This window comes from Pongo pygmaeus, chromosome 3, assembly GCF_028885625.2.
Source record: "Pongo pygmaeus isolate AG05252 chromosome 3, NHGRI_mPonPyg2-v2.0_pri, whole genome shotgun sequence".
Lineage (NCBI taxonomy): Eukaryota > Metazoa > Chordata > Mammalia > Primates > Hominidae > Pongo > Pongo pygmaeus.
Window position 1 is genome coordinate 187,811,666 of NC_072376.2, and position 19,974 is coordinate 187,831,639.

Genomic DNA, 19,974 nt, shown 5'->3' on the forward strand with positions numbered 1-19,974 from the left:
TGGGTTGTTACTTAAGACATGCTGAAAATTTTCTGTGATTTTTAAATATTTTCTGGAGTCTCCAATGTTTTGACTTCTGAGTAAATAAGACCCTCATGGTATCTCTCACAAAATGCTACTGAGTGACAGAGAATGTCCTGAGTGAACACCACAGCCTCACTAACTGAATATGTAGCAGGGTCGGTACGTAGGCTCCTTTTCCTGTGACAATTACTTTTCCTTTCCCACAGTTTGAAGCAATTAGATACGTAAGAAGTGCGCCTGTAATCCCAGCACTTCGGGAGGCTGAGGCAGGCAGATCACCTGAGGTCAGGAGTTCGATACCAGCCTGGCTAACATGATGAAATCCAGTTTCTACTAAAAATACAAAAAAAAAAAAAAAAAAAGCCAGGCATGGTGGTGTGCGCCTGTAATCCCAGCTACTGGGGAGGCTGAGGCAGGAGAATTGCTTTAACCTGGGAGGCATTGGTTGTAGTGAGCCAAGACTGTGCCATTGCACTCCAGCCTGGGTGACATGAGTGAAACTCTGTCTCAAAACAAACAAACAAACAAACAAACGGAGTGCATTTGACTCTTATGAGATGTTTGAATGGAGGATAGCTGTTTGATTATCTGCATGAAACCAGACTTCGTTTTTCTATTTTTCCTTCCAACTTGGTTTTAATAGTTCAGGATGGATGTGGCAAAATTAGTGTCTGTTTGTATATTATGTTTATAAATAAAAACTTGTGTAGAAAAGTCCATGTGGGTTAACCACACTCAGAACAACTTGTGGAACTCCAGACTAGAGCATACCCATCCCATAATCTGCTGAGGAATCATTGTCTACTTAAGTACTCCTGTTTATTAAACCTATTAATTGCATTTGATACTCTGTCTGCGTCAGTGGTCATTACTCATTAACTTCTCTACTCAAACCAGTGTGCCAACTTAAGGTTTTACTGTGACAGTGAATGACTCCACTGTATCCACGCCAGAGATCATGAGGATAGGGCCCTGTTGAGTTGAATACTGAATATTACCCACAGCCATTCGTTCAATAGAGTAAGCAGTACAGAGAAAAACAGGAAAAAAAATCTGTGAGGAAGCAAGGTTTGGAAAACACAGAGTAGTAGGCAAATATTAGAAGTACTCTGATAACTCCTTAAAGATTATTTTTGCCCTCTCACCTCTTCCTACATGCTATGACTCAAGGGCATAAAATTGTTGATACCATTTCTGAGGGAATGATGAAGACGGAGGGGTCCTCTTTTGCCTTCTCCCATTATTACAATATCCTGAATTTTTATCAAACTAATTTCATTATGGGAAGAATTGGAGGCTCTCCGTTGGTGGATAAAATACAAGGCAATTCATTTGAAGACTTTGTGAGTTGAAGGCATGTCAGTGGGAGCCCTGGATGGGAAAGGAAGTAGACTGTCCACACTGGCCAGTGGCAACGAGGAAACAGTATAAACACAAGAGGTGTGGAGGCTGGAATTACGAAGGGAGGGTGCCAAGGACAACTTCTGAAAATGGAGAGAGTAATAAGCCAAGCAGAGGGAACAATGATGAACTTAAGCTATTTAACCATTTTACATAGTGTTGCCTTGTACACGTGGAGGAAAATCAGAGGGAGAAGCAGTTTGTAATGCAATAGTATTCATTAAATTGTACCAGTGCCAGGAAAGTAATTTAAAACCAAAGCAATCTTATCACTGAATTTATATCAAGTCATCATTTTATCTGCATGAATAGAGAAATGCCGACATATGATTGCAAATGTTGTATCTGACATAGGTAAGAAGAGGATTAACACCCGGGGGTGGGGGGAGGTGGCGGTGAGCGGGATGACAAAGCAAGCTCCTAGTCAACAAAGCAAAGTGGACATCAAATTGCAAGCCTTAAACTGCTCTGCTCAATGGCATGTTTTGACTTGTGACACTGGTAAGCTCCCCAAATATTTTTAGGACTTTACTGGAAGTGTCAAATGGGGCAAAAGCTTAAGATTTCACTGAAGGTTTAGTAATGCAGCCACGAGATTAGAGCTGTGCCCATGAAGCCTGAAGAGACTAGCAAACTGCAATGGTTTATTCAATTGAAACGATTTCAGTTGCTTTTGCTTTTCTGTTAGGCTGAGATAAATACAGGTAGATTAACAAATAAACGCATAGATATTACAGATAGTTAAATAATCTAGTGGTTAAAATTCTAAGAAGACTTGTACCAGGCTATTTGCATGTGAATTCCAGCTCTGAGGCTTACTTGATGTGTAAGCTTAGGCAAGATATTTCACACTTCTCCTGCCTTAGTTTCCTCATTTTCAAAACGGAAATTATAGAATTTACCTCACGGGGTTGTTGTGAAGATTAAATGAGATAATGTACAGTGTTTAAAATGATATCAGGTAAACAGTGCTCAATAAATGATATTTTATATTTGAATATTTTAATCAGATAAAAGGCAGTAATTCTACATTGCACTTCCTTATTCATGCTCTTTGGGGCAAGGAAGCACTCTCTTATGGTAAAGAATTTCTCCCAGATCGTCCTAAATTGTTCCAACTCTGAGGCTTTCAGCCTTCCAAAGAATGAAATCAGTGCCTCCAATGACATAAAGGCCAGGGGCTCCCTGTAGAATATTCATGGTACTCCAAGCTTTGCTGACCCTCTTAGCTTTATAGAAAGAATACACAGAATTATCAATCTTGATCGCAGCCCCAGGTTTTTAAATATTTAAACTTTTAAGAAAATACTAAATATCTCTTTTTAATTCTCTAGTCACTTGTTTTTTTCTTATGATTTTATTTCAAAATAGTATAGATGTAGCTTTGCCAATTTGCTTTTAGGGTTTCAGTCTCCCACAGCCTAACATTTGGCCCTCTCTGGAACACATATCCCTTTCAAATATTGCCCATGCTCTCACCTTTTAAAGTATCATTAGAATTAAAATGTTATAATTTAAAAGTAGTTGTACCACTAGGAAAAAGAATCTGATTACCCTGAAAAATGTATAGAATTAGCTTTGTAATAGCTTTAGGGACATGATTTTGACTTTAAGAGACCCAGAAAATGAGATGCTAGTCTATTTTTGAGAACTTCTAAAGGCGATTTCTAAATCTCCTCTGGTGGCAGCTTTACAGTGATATAACAGAACAATTCGATAATCATTCCTAGAGGGATGAGACAAATGCTGAGAATCAGATAGTGGTTCAATCACAGGTACCTCCAAACCCAACTTCCCAAATCACTGGAGCTGAGATGCCAAGGTTTGGGTGGGGCGTGGGGCTGAAATTTCTATTCTGAAATCACCACATTAACTAAAACCAAACAGATAATTTTTAAAAGTCTCACTTTTTTGGACAAGGTAGCTTAGATTTGCTGTCCATATTGATCAGACTTCCTAAACTTCACAATTTCACTTGAACTATTAAAGAATCATTGATGATTTTTTCCTAGAGTTTTAAAAAGTAAAGTCACTTGACTCAGTTGCTCCAAAAAGTCCAGTCAGAGGTTTAAAGCTAGTATTGAAGGATAAGGTATCAGCTGATACTAAATCATACTGCTCTGAAAATACTATAGTTTAGGATTGCAGGCTGTGGAAAAGATGATTAGCTGCCCTCTGAAATCCATTCTTCTCTTAGGCACACAGCTAGACTGCATTTCCCAGACAGACTCGCTTATAGTTAGGTGAAACATGAGCTCAAGTTCTATACTGAAATGTGAGCAGAAGGTCTGCCATTATTGGGCTGGGGTTTTTAAAAGAGTAGCCATGCCTCCTCCATGTTCTTTTTCCCTTTCTGCTAGAGAAAAAGGAATCCAGCAGTTCTAAAGTAACCCTGGGAGCTCCCTGCTGAAGATAGCAGAACTTCTGCCAGCCAGGTTTTCAAATGTCTGCATACAGAAGAGGTACCTGCAACAAGGATCTTGCCTCGGACTGATGTACGAGTAAGGAATATGCTTATACTACATGTAAGTTTGGCTTTATTTATTAGTTTAGCATATCTTAACATTATATATATATATATATATATGGCTTTATTTATTAGTTTAACATATCTCAACTAAAATATATGCCATATTTTAAAATTACACACTGTTACTAAAATCACATGGGAGCAGAGACATCTTAACTTCGCTTTAGTGCTTTTTACTTTGCCAAAGGTGCTTTCACATGCATTATTGCTTAGAAGTCTCACCACAACCTTTGAAAAACATTGGCTCTAAAAAAAAATTATATATATTTTTTCAAATATTACTGCAGTAAGATAACTTTAAAAGCCACAAGTTAAATTAAGAGAAATAAACATATTTTTCAAACTTTTGGTATTTTGCAATAGAAAATTCCATGGAACTATAAAACAATCAGATTTTTAATTTCAAACTTGAGTTGATAATAAATATGCTTTGAAGATTTGTTTTTGTGGTCCAAATTACCAATAAGAAAATGTTACATTTAATGTAATAATTGCCCTTACCTGCTAAAGATGACATGTTGATAATGATGCCGCCTTCACCTCCATTTTGCTTACTCATGTAATCCAAACCAAGATAGGTTCCACTGATAACAGAAACCTAATCCAGAGGCATAAGTGAGAAAAGGAACATAGTCATTATCCTTTCCCATATTTTCACACACCAAAGTTTTTATAGCTATTCCAGATACCTAGGGAGATTTCTGCAAATATTATCAATGAAAGGTTTTAAAAGGCTTTGTTTTTAAAGTTAGTCATTAAAACTGGATTCTTTGTGTTTGCCTAATCATTGTGGAGCTTGTCATATATCTGCAAAACTTCACTTAGTTGCCCAATATGAGATTTTATGCTACAGGTTGTATTCCAAAAATGTCTATTACTTTCACTCGATTCTCAACATCTTCAATAATTCCATATATTTTTTGTTTTCCAAATGTTGGATGCAAAATTTATTTACCCTTCTTCTCTGCATATGGTTCTCATGTCTCAGTACGCCACACTTACCTACTCTGTTTAATTCTCTTGGATCTTGGAATATAGAATAGTGCTTACTCTTGATTTCCTAGAGGTTTTATTTTCTCCTTTTTTCTTTCTAATAAAAATTCTATTTTGCTCCTGTATCTACCTCCTCTCCATATAATACAGAGGAAGGTGACCTCCCCAAATTTAATGTAGACACTGATTAATTAATTAAATTCAGTCATGGAAATCCCATTCTCCTTGACAGTGGCTGGTTTCAGAGCCAGCAGGTGACCCAGTTTTGGTCAGTGAGACCTGGGAGGCCATCAGCTAGAGATGGGAACAGGATGGATGCTGCTGAGAAATTTTTTGTTGCTCTTAAGAAAACCTGAAGAAATGGTTACATTGCCTGCTTTATATGAATGTCGTAACTTAAATGGACAACCCCTATTTCCTAGTATCCTGAAGATGAAACCAACATAAAGAATGGTCGGTGGGAGGGATGACAGGACCCTGGGCCCTAATGATATCATTGACCTGTAAGATCAAGCAGTCCTGAACTCCGTGTTGTGTGAAATCACATAAATGTTTTATCCAGTTTAAGTGGTGATTTTCAGTTAGCTGGACATCTGGTCTTTGGTAATGTCTATAACTAAATTTTATTAATCACTGCTTACAGCTATCCTTTTGATAGTTTACTGTTTTGCCACTTATATCCATGTGTAGGCACTTTTCCTGTTTTTATTCTAATCACTACCAAAAAAAAAAAAAGAAAAAAAAACCTGTGAGATCAAATTGATATTTCAAACCTTACTTTTCCTTTTGGATTTAAGAACTCCCATCCCTTCCAGCTCAGACTTTTAAAAAAGGAAAATTCTTTTTTGACATCTTAATTCCTATTTTTTTCATGCTTTACAATACTGCAAAGAAAACGATACAATAGGTAATGCGTCTGAAATGGAGGTTACACATGTGTTTACCTTCTTTCTATCTTAAAAATTTCCTTTTGAAGTTTTCTTTTTTTTCACAAGGATTCAGATATACTTCTCCTACCTAATAGTAGCTCTTGAACAAAAAAGGAAATTGGAGATTCTATTCACTTAAGCCATGTGTCAGTTTGACAGTAAGTAGGCTTAGGGAGAATGAATAAAATCTCCACATGATTTTCTTTAGAAAGGAAAACCAAAACATTAATTGTTTATATAAGAAGAAAAAGATGTAGATGGCTGAAATTAATGAAGCCAGTTAGATTCTGTTAGTTTCTGCAGAAGTCTTCAGCATGTCTAAACAGAATTTCTGTTCATGCGTATTGGCACTAGGCTTTTATTTTCAGGTATTACAGCTTTGCTGACACCCCACTGTTGTGTTTTCGACATGAACAAGATGAAGCCAGATAGAAAATGTGGGAATTTTTAAGATTTATTTTTAATTTTTTAAAAAAGCAATATTTATCTTTAGGTCTTTGGTGGAGAAAGGCAAGGGATTATTTTTCTCATCCATTATCAGGTTAAGAACTGGGCAATTTTTCAAATGAAAGAGTTCAAAGGATGAATCTACAAGACAGGGTCTAATGTTTTGGCTGTGTAGAAATGATATTTTTTAGTTTTCCTCCTTTACTATAACAATGTATTCCTTATTCTAGATTATATATGCATGTGTGTGTGTGTCTATATATTATATGTTTCACCATGTTGGCCAGGCTGCTCTCGAACTCCTGACCTCAACTAATCCGCCCACCTCAGCCTTCCAAAGTGCTGGGATTACAGGCCTGAGCCACCGTGCCTGGCCAGAAAACGTAGATTTTGATGCTCTGGAAGGGAAGTGTAATTTATTGAATAAATTCTATGCAGTGGCACTGTGCTGGATATTCACATAAACTATGGTTTATTTAAGCGTAACAGTCCTTAGAGATACGGAGTTTACCTTCCTCCCTGGGAAGTTCAATATGAGAGAAATAAAATAACAGTTTATAAATTATAGAGTCAAGACTGGATTCTAATTTTGACTAATTCCAAAGAAATGTATTTCCCAGGGCAAATCTTTAGTCAATAAGTGCGTTTCAGCAAAAAAAAAAAAAAAAAAAAATGACTAGCAACATTCATCTATTTTGTTTAAATCGTATTTGAATCTATTGACCCACTTATGCCTAGTGTTCCATTATTGGAATACTAAGTGAGAGTTATTTATATCCTACTGCTCAAGGTATTGTCAGGGTCTAATTTTTAACTCATGCAAAAATTCAAAATATTGCAACCTCTGGCATAAATGGGTTAAGGAATTCAACATATATTAGTTAAATGTCAAAATTAGACTGTAAGTTCCACATCAGTGGGGATGAACATATTTAGGTTTATAGAAACTTCAGAAAGTTACAAAACTACGTGACAGAATTACTGTTCCAATCAATATTCAAAGTTAAGTTTACCTCTGCCCAATTGCCAGCATGAGTGTTGATAGTTTTGCAAAGACTCATTCTTTCCTGAACATTTCTTTTTTTTAATTTTATTTTATTTTTCGATATGGAGTCTCGCTCAGTCGCCCAGGCTAGAGCGCAGTGGCGCAATCTCGGCTCACTGCAAGCTCCGCCTCCCGGGTTCACGCCATTCTCCTGACTCAGCCTCCCGAATAGCTGGGATTACAGGTGCCCGCCACCACGCCCGGCTAATTTTTTGTATCTTTAGTAGAGACGGGGTTTCACCGTGTTAGCCAGGATGGTCTCGATCTCCTGACCTCGTGATCCGCCCGCCTCGGTCTCCCAAAGTGCTGGGATTACAGGCGTGAGTCACCGCTCCCAGCCTCCTGAACATTTCTTCTGTGTTCTGAACAGCTATAAATAATGCTGCTGTTGTTGGCTTCAGACTAAGGAGGAAGTATAAAATAGCCTAATGGAAACCAAAGACTGGGAAAAGGTTTAGTGGGAAGAATGTTGAGATCAGCAAAGTGAAAAGTAAGGAGCAAATTTGATAAGGAGTAAAAGTGGAAGGACAGATGATACTGTTTGGAAGAACTAATCTATTTGGAAAGCAATGTACTGAAACATAGAAATGAATTCTCTCGTGTATGCAAAATATCATATACAGGTAATGGCAGGTGACCCAGTAACTATTAACTAACATCTGTAAGGACACAAGACAATAGTTTTCTGCCTTGAAAGAGCTTGTGGTTTACTAGCATGAATAGCATGAATTATGTATATATTAAAATAATTCTAATAAAATTTAAAAACTGGTAAGCCCTATGAAAATGGTATAAATATGTTGTATAATATTTTAGAAGAAGGAGAGATATATGGTAAAGTCCTTTAAGAGGTTACTTTCTGACATGGGCAGTAATACAGTAAAACATACAAAAGAACAAACATGGAATTGTATAAGACCCAAGGAGGCAAATTAAATCCAGAGCACAGTTTCAAAAAAGAGTCATATAAACTACACACAAATATTTGCATTACAGTAACAGAGATAATCAAGTTGGAGGTGAAATGATTGGTCAGATCCTACTCTTGCAATGGGTTTAGGTAGGAGGGGAAGTAACATATTTTTAAGTAATACATTGGTAACAAAGGTTCCATGATGTTTTCTCTATGTAAACATACATCATCAGTTCCTGATGTTAAGCTAAAAAGTCGCCTATGTCAGCAGAGTCCCAAGAAAAATAAAGGCTGGATAAATTTCAATGGAGAAGGAACTAGGACTGTTAGTTATAACTAAAGGATCACAATAAAATTCCCCTGGTCTTCCAGAATTTCCTATTTGCCCATGATATTGGCACTTTCCAGCTCAGAGCAGGTATTCACACAGGCTACATTAAAGCAAACATGCCCTCTCAGCTGGATAAAGACATCAGTTGAATTCTGTAACTTTGTAATATTTGCCTCAATATTTCCATGTTTCTTTATGTTAGCTGTAATCATTGCACACAGTTTCTGACAGCTGATTTCTCAGAGAAAAGACACAGCAAGTGTCCGTTAGGAAGTCACCAAATACAGGAACTATATACTCTATTAATTTTATTTGTAAAAATATCTGTAGATATTACCGATGAAGCTATTACAAATATCAGTAGTAATGTTCAAGAGAGAAAGCTGTTGTGCAATTTGTGCTTTTTCACTGGGATAGCCTGGTTCAAAGAAAATCTCATCATTTAATGTGGTTTTGGAAAGTGGCATGAGTCTATATTCTTAAAAATCCCTGCAGTTCCCAATTAGCTATATTTTCAAATTTTTTGTTTTAACAGGCTACCAAAAGATGTAATGAAATACAGCTCTTAATAAGTCAGGGGTAACCTCCAAAGAGTAAATATAAAATGCACAGTTTTTTTTTTTTTTTTTTTTTTACCAGCATAAGAAAATTAAAGCTATATAATGCATTTAGGTAAGGAACAGAAAAAGAATAAAAACAAAAAGAAAACAGTAAATATTAAAGTATAAAACAGAAGAGTAAAAATAAAGATAAATGGCATAAACTCACAAATATTAAAAAGGCAGATATTCCCAGATGTGTCTAACTACAGATTAGAGGATTCTAAGATCTCACAATAAACCATCAGCAACAACAAATTTAACATAAAAGGTTACTTATATTTTTAAAATAAAGTAATAGAAAAAGGTAGGTGAATGTGAATCCAAAGAAAATGATAGGGTACTAATTTTATATCTGAAAATATAGAATAGATTAAAAAATCACAGACAGCAAATTGGAAGTTTAACTTTAAAAAAATTAAAAATCAATAAATTACAATCATTAGCAACTTATGCTCTGAATATTATAGATTTATAATATAGAGAGTCTAAACTTACAGAATTACTAAAAGAGTTAGGCAAACTGACATTTGCCATTTAAGATAAGAATGCCTCTGTTGAGAAACGAACAGATTAAGGACATAAAAGGAAGCCAAGATATAGATGACACCCAAACCAAATAAGAACATTGTAAGAAAAGAAAATTAAGGATAATACAATTTATAAGTACAGAAGCACAAATACTAAATTAGGAATTAAAAAAATTCAATAGTATATTAAACATTCATATACCATAATAATGTAAGATTTCACCAAGAGATGTAAGTATGATTCACAGACAGAAGATCTCATTTCAATACATTTCTACCCTAAAGTAGAAGAAGATCACAGAACTGTCTCAACTCAGGAAAATCAGCTATCAGTTCTCTCCAAACACACGTATGTATATTTGCAATTAGAATCCCAAAAAGATTTTGAGGGAAACTTGACAGTTTCAAGTTATTTTCAAATATAATGAACCAGGTACACTGGAGAAAAAGTTTTAAAAGAACTGCAAGGAGGGTATCTATATTGTAAAATAGAATCTTCTTTCTTCATTAAAAGATTTTAGGTAAAATTCAACATCCTTTTGTGTTAAAAAATCCTCAACAACACAGCCATTGAAGTAACATAAAGCGAACATCTACTGAGTGGGAAAAAGCTGGAAGCATTCCCCTTGAGAGCTGAAACAAGACAAGGATGCCCACTCTCACATATGAATATGTTCATATTCAACATAGTACTGGAAATCCAAGCCAGAGCAATCTGGCAAGAGAAAGAAAGAAAGGGCATCTAAATAAGAAAAGAGGAAGTCAAACTATCTTTTTTTGCAAACGATATGATTCCATACATAGAAAACACCACAGTCTCTGCCCAAAGGTTCCTAGAACTGATAAACAATTTAAGTTACGTTTCAGGATACAAAACCAGTGTACAAAAATCAGTAATGTTTCCAAACACCAATAATGTCCAAGCTAAGAGGCAAATCAAGAATGCAATCCCATTTACAACAACCACAAAAAGAATAAAATACCTATGAATACAGCTGACCAGCGAGGTGAAAGATCTCCACAATGAGGATTGTAAAACACTACTGAAAGGAATCAGAGATGTCATTATTAAATGAAAAAACATTCCATGTTCATGGATAGGAAGAATCAATATTGTTAAAATGGCCATACTGCCCAAAGCAATTTACAGATTCAATGCTATTCTTATCAAACTACCATCATCCTTTCCACAGAATTAAAAAAAGAACTATTTTCAAATTCATATGGAATCCAAAAAGAGTCAGAATAGTCAAAGCAATTCTAAGTAAAATGAACAAAGCTGGAGGCATCACACTACTCGACTTCAAGCTATACAAGGCTACAGTAACCAAAACAGCATGGTACTGGTACAAAAACAGATATACAGACCAATGGAACAGCATGGAGAAGCCAGAAATAAGGCTGTACACCTACAATCATCTGATCTTTGACAAAATTGACAAAAACGAGCATGGGGAAAGGATGCACTATTCAATAAATTGTGCTGGGATAACCAAGTAGCCATATGCAGAAGATTGAAACTGGACCCCTTCCTTACACCATTTTAAAAATCAACTGAAGATGAATTAAAGACTTATATATAAAACCTAAAACTATACAAATCCTAGAAGAAAACACAAAACACCCCATTCTGAAGACATGCCATGGCAAAGATCTCATGATGAAGTCTCCAAAAGCAATTGCAACAAAACCAAAAATAGACAGATAGGACCTAATTAAACTAAAGAGCTTCTGCACAGCAAAAGAAACTATCAAAGCAGTAAACAGATAACCTACAGAACTGGAGAAAATATTTGCAAACTATGGATCTGACAAAGGTCTAATATACAGAATATATAAGGAACTTTAGCAAATCAACAAGCATTACTGGGTATATACCCAAAGGAACATAAATCATTCTACCAAAAAAGACACAATGCTCATACGGTCATCACAACACTATTCACAATAGCAAAGACAGAATCAACCTAGATGCCCATCAATGGTGGACTGGATAAAGAACATGGGTAGGTATACAGCATGAAACACTACACACCCATAAAAAAGGAAATCATGTTGGTTGCAGCAACATGGATGCAGCTGGAGGTCATTATCCTAAGCAAATTAATGCAGGAACAGAAAATCAAATACCTCATGTTCTCACTTACAAACAGGAACAAAACATTAAGCACATATGGATACAAACAGGGGAACAATAGTCACCAAGGTCTACTTGAGGATGAAGGGTGGGAGAAGGGTGAGAGTGGTAAAATTATCTATGGGTTGCTATGACCACTATCTGGGTGATGAAATCATCTGTATACCAAACCCCAGTGACACACAATTTACTTAGGTAACAAATCTGCACATGTACACCCTGAACCTAAAATAAAAGTTGAAAAAGAAAAACCAACAAAAATAATTTAAAAATTTAAAAAATTAAAAGAAAAATGTATTTTAGGTATCTGTCAAGTTTGGGGAGCAATTTTGTACTCTTCTCAAGGTAGGACTTACAGATTTGGCTCTTTTGTGAAGAAGTGTCATCTGATTGCCTCTATCAAATTATTATAGCAGTTAGGTAATTACTCATGGGCATTTCAATTTAAGTAAAAAATGTGTTGACTAAGCACTATCTTCAAGATATTATGTTGATTACTGAGAGAGAAACAAAGAAAAACACAACCCAGTTCTTGTTTTTATGGAGTTTATAATCTACTAGGAGGATATCATGAAGTAGGAGGTCACTCCCTGTACCTTTATACATACACAGTGGCCAAATTGTACTTTACAATTACCTGCCTTGTAAGATTGGTGAGAATGACCTTAGCAAGGGCAGGGTGACCCCAGGCACAGCCTATTTGACATTTAGTTTTAGTTAATGTTTGATTTTTACTAAACTCCAATATCTTATGTCAAGGATATTTATAGAATGAGGTAACCCACAAACTCATGACTTAATGGATAAAAGAGAAAATTTTATTTCTTAATTCTACCATCTTTAAGAGCTATATCATTATCAAACATTGTGGAAATTATACACACACACACGAACCACGAACTTTCAGGATAAAAAGGCCTACTAATTACAAAGTTCAATTGTCACTTTAATTTTGTTTTCTGTTACATTCTGGCATTTAATTAAGATTTACTTTTAAATAAATAAGTCAGCGGTTGACCAGCTTTTTCTGTAAAGGGCCAGACTGTAAATATTTTAGTCATTGAATGCTGCAGGATCTTTTACAAATATTAAACTTTGCCCCTGTAGCATGAAAATAGCCAATGACAATTCTTAAATGAATGACTGTGGCTGTGTTCCAATAAAACTTTAGAGACACTAAAAGTTGAATTTCATATAATCATATTATTCTTCTTTTGAATTTATCAACCATTTAGAAATGTAAAATGGTATTTTTAGCTTGCAGGTCATACCAAAAGAGTTGGCAGGCTATTTTGGCCTGTGGGTCATAGTCTGCCAATCCCTGAGTTAAGCAATCACTTATATTTTATTCATACTTCTTTCTAATATTTTAAGACAGACTTACTTTCATAATTAAATGTCTTCCTTTTTATAAAAGAAAATGCTTTTATCCAGCTTTCTGTAACTTCCCTTTTTCAATATTGTAGGTCATTGTTTTGTTTCTATGACTCCAAGAACTTTTTTCTTTATAAACATCATGTTATTAAATAATTATAGACAAGAAACATAGCTAAGATAACTCACCAAATTAATTTGCAGAGTTTTTTCCCAGTTTTTCTCATTATTCACTCCAGCATTATTGACCAAAATGTCCAATCTTCCAAAGTGGTCTACAACTTTTCTAAAAGTGTCTAATTATAAAACAAGATATTAGTGATACATTCTTATTTTCCATGTATACATTTAAATCATGTCCTATGCCATGAGAGGAATTTCAGTTTATTTACCCTCATAGTGAAAGTTACTAAACTCATGGGCTGAGTGTAATTAATTCCTTGTTTCTCAATGTGTGGTTTGTGGACTAGAAGCATCAATCTGGCAGCTTGGTAAGAATGCAGAATTTTGCAGACACCACAGACTAACTGAATAAGAATCTTAACTTTAACATATTCTTACATGATTTGTATGCACATTGAAGTTCTATAAGCAGTAACTTAATGGGGTAAATTTTAGAGAACTGAGCTAAGATCCCAAGCTAAGAGCTAGTTGAAGTCAGTTAGGGCAAGCAATGTCTCTTAGTCCCTGAGAAGTTACTGAAACTCTGTAGCTTAGACTATTGGTAAACATCCTTTTCTATAAGCCATATTAAATTCATAAAGTGTTACGTTAATACAAATATTCTTGTGTATTCAGATCTATTATGCATGTTTGGGGGAGTTTTTATATCTTAGTAAAAGTCTACTTTTCATTCAGTTGATTTTATTTGATTACTGAAACTTCGATGTTTACTATTGCCTTCTTTTCTTCTTTCTCACTATTATTACTACTTCAGATTACTAGTTTGTATAAAAGTATGTTCAAACAGGATAAAGTTGGCATGGATTCTGAGGCCTGAATGTCTTTCATTACACTGTCCAGTCACATGTCTATTGTTTCTCAAAGCAGCCTTTGACATAGTTCTAATTGATTTAAACTGTTTCCCTGGGCCTTTGATCATTCATTCTACTTCTATTATTTTACACTATGGATAAAAATTTTGGTTGTTTTTCCACATGACAGAAATATATTCTCAGGTCTCCAGGCCAACGTATCAAGTCCTTAAAAAAAGTAGGTCAGCATAAGCTTTATTTTGATTGAAATAAATTCATATAATCATTAACAACCACCAGACATATTGGGGAAGACATGGATTAATCAGTTGCCATATGGATAAATTACTATGCTAGTTGTTTACTAAAAACATTTTCAAGATTTCCTAATATGCACCTTTTACACTCACTGTACGGGAATGGAAGAACAACAAACACAAACTGTTTATTTTTCATGGATTTTTTTTTTTTTTTTGAGTCGGAGACTCGCTCTGTGGCCCAGGCTGGAGTGCAGTGGCACGATCTCAGCTCACTGCAAGCTCCGCCTCCCGGGTTCACGCCATTCTCCTGCCTCAGCCTTCTGAGTGGCTGGGGGTACAGGCGCCCGCCACCACGCCCGGCTAATTTTTAGTATTTTTAGTAGAGACGGGGTTTCCCCGTGTTCGCCAGGATGATCTCTGACAGGCCTCTGAGCCCAAGCTAAGCCATCATATCCCCTGTGACCTGCACATACACATCCAGATGGCCTGAAGTAACTGAAGAATCACAAAAGTAGTGATACTTAAATGGCCTGTTCCTGCCTTAACTGATGACATTCCACCACAAAAGAAGTGAAAATGGTCAGTCCTTGCCTTAACTGATGACATTACCTTGTGAAATTCCGTCTCCTGGCTCATCCTGGCTCAAAAAGCTCCCCCACTGAGCACCTTACAGCCCCCCTTTTTCCTTTACCTACCCAAATCTTATAAAATGGCCCCACCCCTATCTCCCTTCGCTGACTCTCTTTTCAGACTCAGCCCGCCTGCACCCAGGTGAAATAAACAGCCTTGTTGCTCACACAAAGCCTGTTTGGTGGTCTCTTCACACAGACGTGAGTGAAAGTCTCGATCTCCTGACCTTGTGATCCACCCGCCTCGGCCTCCCAAACTGCTGGGATTACAAGCGTGAGCCACTGCACCTGGCCTTTTTCATGGAATTTTAAAAATGTTTCTTAAGATCTCAAATTGGGTCCAGAAAAGGTCCCCTAGTTTTGTTTTTTTTTTCTCCTTCCATTCCGAGTATGTTCTAACTCTTCATAACTCCACAGAAACAACCTTCACCTCTTGGAAAATGAGGGTGTTAAATATGTATGTCTAATTGCCGCTTTAATTCATTCTGTTCTCCACTGTATTCCTTATACTCTGCCCTTACCGATGCATAGTATACCATCTTGTTTTCTGACATCCCATTGAATTCCAGGGTCAAGCAACATACAGTCTACCTCTTGCTGACATTTATATGCTGTGGTACTCTTTGTAATTTACCTAAACTCTCTTGGCTGTGATTTGTTCATTTGCAAAATAAGTTATGTCTAGATTATCTCCAAGAAACTTTTGATCCCATCTTTTTATAATTTCCACACTGTCTAAACAGTTTTAAAAGTTGCAGGCAACATTAAATCCTGAAATTGGAAGAATCAATGTCATGTTTTCTTTAGATGCAAGCAAATGCTGATGTCCAGACAACATGTGGATTTCTCATGACTTATGTGTCTGAGTTCTTTTCCTCCTCCACAATCACTTATCCTTAAGGAATGTGTTTATAGCCAAGGTATTCATTTTAAATACTGGGAAAAAAACAATTGTAGTTCAATGTCATTTATGAAACTATATAAATTGAGACAGAAATGGCTTTCAGATTGTTTATACTGTTCCTTATTCCATCAGCATGAATGTTGAGATCTGACCTGGCTCTATCCTTGATCCAAAATATCATGTGCAATCAACATAATTGTCCTCTGGCACAATATGTTCCTCTTGTATTGTGTTTACAAATCTGTTCTGCTCATGCTTGTCATCTGTGTTATAGGTCTTTATTAGCATTTTCAGATTTCAGTTATGTAATTCCCTTTACAATTTCTCTTAACTGTGGGTACACCACTTCCTTCTAACACATCAGTTCATTTTCATTCTCTTACAGAATATTTTAAAATTTTAAAATAAATGTACACTTGATGTCCCTTTAAGAACAGGAGCACTGGAATAAGATTTGCAAAAGTTTTCGGACCCCTTGATTAAAAAGTGCCTTACAATTTACTCAGTCTCTTTGAATAAAACTTTGTGAAATACAAATATTTTACTTTTCTAGTTTTTCTCCAGAATTTTTGTTTCCTGTAAGTTTACTGGGGCACTCTCAAGTTCTCCAATAGATGTACAAAAAAATAAACAGCTTTATAATCAAAGCTGTTTATTGTGTATGCCAATATTGTCCCTGATACTTCACAAGTAGATTGGTCTATTTTAAGCGAGTAGCCGGAAACAGGAAAGCATTGAGGAAAGGCTGATAGAGATGTTTCCACTACAATTCTAACATTGTATACTTTATTACGATTACTATTATTGTTATTTTAAAGTACTGTCTCATTGGGGAAAAAGCCGGAGAAAACATATAGTCAAAAGCATCTAGCGCTTCTGTGATGATGTTCCTTGAACTTGTATTCCGATATGTTTAAACGAAAAACACTGCCACATTTGATTGTCATTGGACTCCAGCTTTCTGGGAGAAGTAGTTTGTCAACAGTCCCTTAGCCTACTTTAATTTTCCAAGTTTTGTCTGCAATTTCAATCATTTAATAATTACTGCAGCAGCACTGTCTTTGAATACATAAAGGAATTTTGATTACATTAATGCTGCCAAATGACTACAATAAAAGGATTTCTCCAGCAGTCTTGCCTTTCTTTCGGTTTTACAGCTATTGGGCTGTCAGAAGGAAACGTATCAGTCCAAACTGTCTTTTGGAGCTTCAAGGTAGCTGCTCTCGAGGAGGCAGCGGAGGCGGCACCCAGGGCCCCCTGGCCGGGCTGCCTTCAGGTTGTTGCTTGTTGGGAGCACGTTCCCAGTTGACAGATTGATTCCCCTGTCTTACCTCTCAGTTGTTGCTGGTCAGCCACATCACACTGGATGAACAGAGTCTTCTGAGGTTCAAATTGCTCATCCAGGGCAGCTTTACACTGTACACCTGCTTCAAGATTCCAATCCACCAGCGCTACCTATAGACAAGAGAAGAGGAATCGCGGGCCTGCGCAGCTCACGAAACAGACGGACAAACAATAAACACACAAGAGGCTCCCCTCCTGGACCTGAAATGTGGCAATTAGGTTTGGATTCCCTCCCAGCCACTTCTGAGGTGTGCTCACAGCCTCAGCTTCAGCAAATTTTGGAAGTGGCAAAGTGGGCACGCCGGGCGCGGCCTCTCTGTCTCCGCCAGTGCACCTCGGGCGGCGGGGCGAGTCTCGGAGTGTATGGGCAGAGAAATTTCCGCGGCTGGGCGCCGGGCTTACCTTGGCGCCCTTAAGCAGCAGCGCCTCTGCAAAGGCTCTGCCTATGCCCTGAGCCGCGCCGGTCACCAGCGCCACTTTGCCGTTCACGTGCATGGTGCAGCCACTGCTGGGGCGGGCGGTGGGCGAGCTCCGCGTCTCCGCGCGGCCGCGGCTTTTATGTCCCCCCTGCGCGCGCGCGCGTGCAGCCCGGCGGGGCGCTCCCCTGCCAGTGGGCGGGGAGGAAACTGTCAAGCCAGCGCCCGCCGGGGAACCCGCGACTGTGTCACCTGCCCCCTGAGCGTTCTGGAGCGCCAAGCTTCGCGATCTTTGCCTTCCGGACTCGCAGACCGGCTCAAAGCCTCCCCTCAGCCTCTGGCTCCGTGATTGGCAGGCAGCTGACAGAAGAAAAGTTAAAAGGTTATTTCTGAAGAAGAGTTTCCTTCAGTGCCCTAAAGACCAACTGGATAGAAGGAGAGCGGAGCAGAGGCTTGGAAGCTTGGATTCCTCCTCCTGCACTCCCTCCCGGCCCGGACTCCGGAACCAAACAAGCAAACAATAAAGCACACTTGTTGCTCTTTTGTCTCAAAGTTTTGTGTGAGTTCGCATCTCGTAATCAGTGGGGTTGAGGGTGACGGGGAGCAGAAGTAACTAATACCATTGTGTTTTCTTAGTTACATTTTGGACAAATTTTTACAGATACTGGAGATGAGAGGTGGACTCTGCTCTGTCCTGAAAACCTGGAATCATAACATTTCAAGGCTAGGACTAGAGTCTCCTTGGCGCTGTGTTTCTGATCAGTGTCAATTGCGTGTCATATTGAGATGCCCCCACAAGAACTGTCATCGTCAACAGGCCCTCCAGAGCCGCTGGTAGCCTACCAAATTGTTGGCTCAATGGAATGCTTACTTGTTGAAATATACCAACTTTGGAAGCTTTGAGTCAAGTTTGGGACAGAGGTTCCTTGCTCTCCAGGAACTCCAGGACTAGCTGTATGCGGACTTGCATACAATAGCAAGGGCTCTTCCACTGACTTTGTCTCTTTTTCTCAGGTTGTCAGCGGCAGGCTGCAATTTTAATTCTGTAAACGTAACTGGTTGGCTTTTCTTTTTTTTTTTTTTTTTTTTTTTCATCTTGAGACAAGATCTCGCTCTGTCTGTCTGGCTAGAATGCAGTGGCATAATCCCAGCTCACTGCAACCTCAATCTCCAGGGCTCAAGCGATCCTCCCACCTTGGACTCCCAAAAAGTGCTGAGATTACAGGCATGAGCCACTGTGCCCAGCTGGCATTTATTTTCCTAAAGAAAATAAAAATCTAAATACTTGGGGGAAATGGGAGTTGAGCAAAAGACTGAGACTAACAGCAGAATGAAGCATTTTTATACCTTCTTTACCTTCTTTACTGGGAAAGGTGGCTGGCTCAGCAGGGAAGGAGTGTATGAAGAGACTGTAAAATGTGTCTTGTCGCGTTGTTGGTAAGCCGCTAAGCAAATGTCTTTAACATTAATTTGAAATTAGGTCTTGACAAAATGTTGAGAAATTAAAACAGGAAGATAGATATTTGTACTCTAGGATGATAATTAAAATTGTAATATGAAGAGTAAATTGAGGGGTCATATTGAAAGGGAATAATAGTAGAAGACAAAAAGAAAACAAGGAACCAAACAAAACTTCAGCTCCTCTAATGGCATGCACAGAACACAGAAGTTTCTGATGAAGGAACTGGCAAAAAAGACAGAAAAGGAACTGCTGGGGTAACATGGCAACATGCTGGGAGAACACAGGTTTGCAGTTCTTGTGGGAGAAATAGTTTCAAGAAGAAAGAAGTAGTTAATAATGCAAAATACTCAGGTGAGCACCAGGGAATAAAGGATGGAGAAATATTTTGAATTTTTCAGGACAATATTTAGTGTGAGTAAATTTAGAAGGCACAAAAACTGAACAGCTGAAATGAAAGGAGAAAATGATCTGTGAGAAGATAGATATTGTCATGGACTGAAGACGAAGGTTACATGGAAAGAGAAATGGACTGGATAGTACTTGAAAAGATTAGAGAGCAAACATGTTTTTCTTTTAAGAAAAGATAAGAAGATTGATTGAGGTCAAAGTACAACGAGTCAAGGATAGTGACAACTGGAAGAACAGGAAGCAGTTTGGCCGCGGCGGATAGGTGAGGCACAAGGGCGTCAGCACTGGATTCAGACAAACCGGGTTTGGATCTTGTGTCTGCTA

At 37.6% G+C, this 19,974-nt stretch overlaps 1 protein-coding gene across 4 annotated transcripts in view; it reads right to left on the reverse strand.

Annotated features, from left to right (window-relative positions):
* HPGD (15-hydroxyprostaglandin dehydrogenase) overlaps positions 1-18,291 on the reverse strand; it is a 32,379-nt gene extending 14,088 nt beyond the window's left edge. For 2 of the 4 annotated variants that reach the window (XM_054485895.2, XM_054485893.2), the window contains exons 1-4: positions 17,767-18,254; positions 17,352-17,475; positions 13,443-13,549; positions 4,457-4,553 (exon numbers count right to left, since the gene is read on the reverse strand). In XM_054485895.2, the coding sequence (XP_054341870.1) occupies positions 4,457-4,553; positions 13,443-13,549; positions 17,352-17,475; positions 17,767-17,859 (421 nt within the window). In that variant the 5' untranslated portion in view covers positions 17,860-18,254. Of the gene's footprint in view, positions 1-2,449; positions 3,892-4,456; positions 4,554-13,442; positions 13,550-17,351; positions 17,476-17,766 lie in introns of those variants that run through there. The other 2 variants (XM_054485894.2, XM_054485892.2) reach the window with 2 other exon arrangements.
* Positions 18,292-19,974: the final 1,683 nt, after the last annotated feature.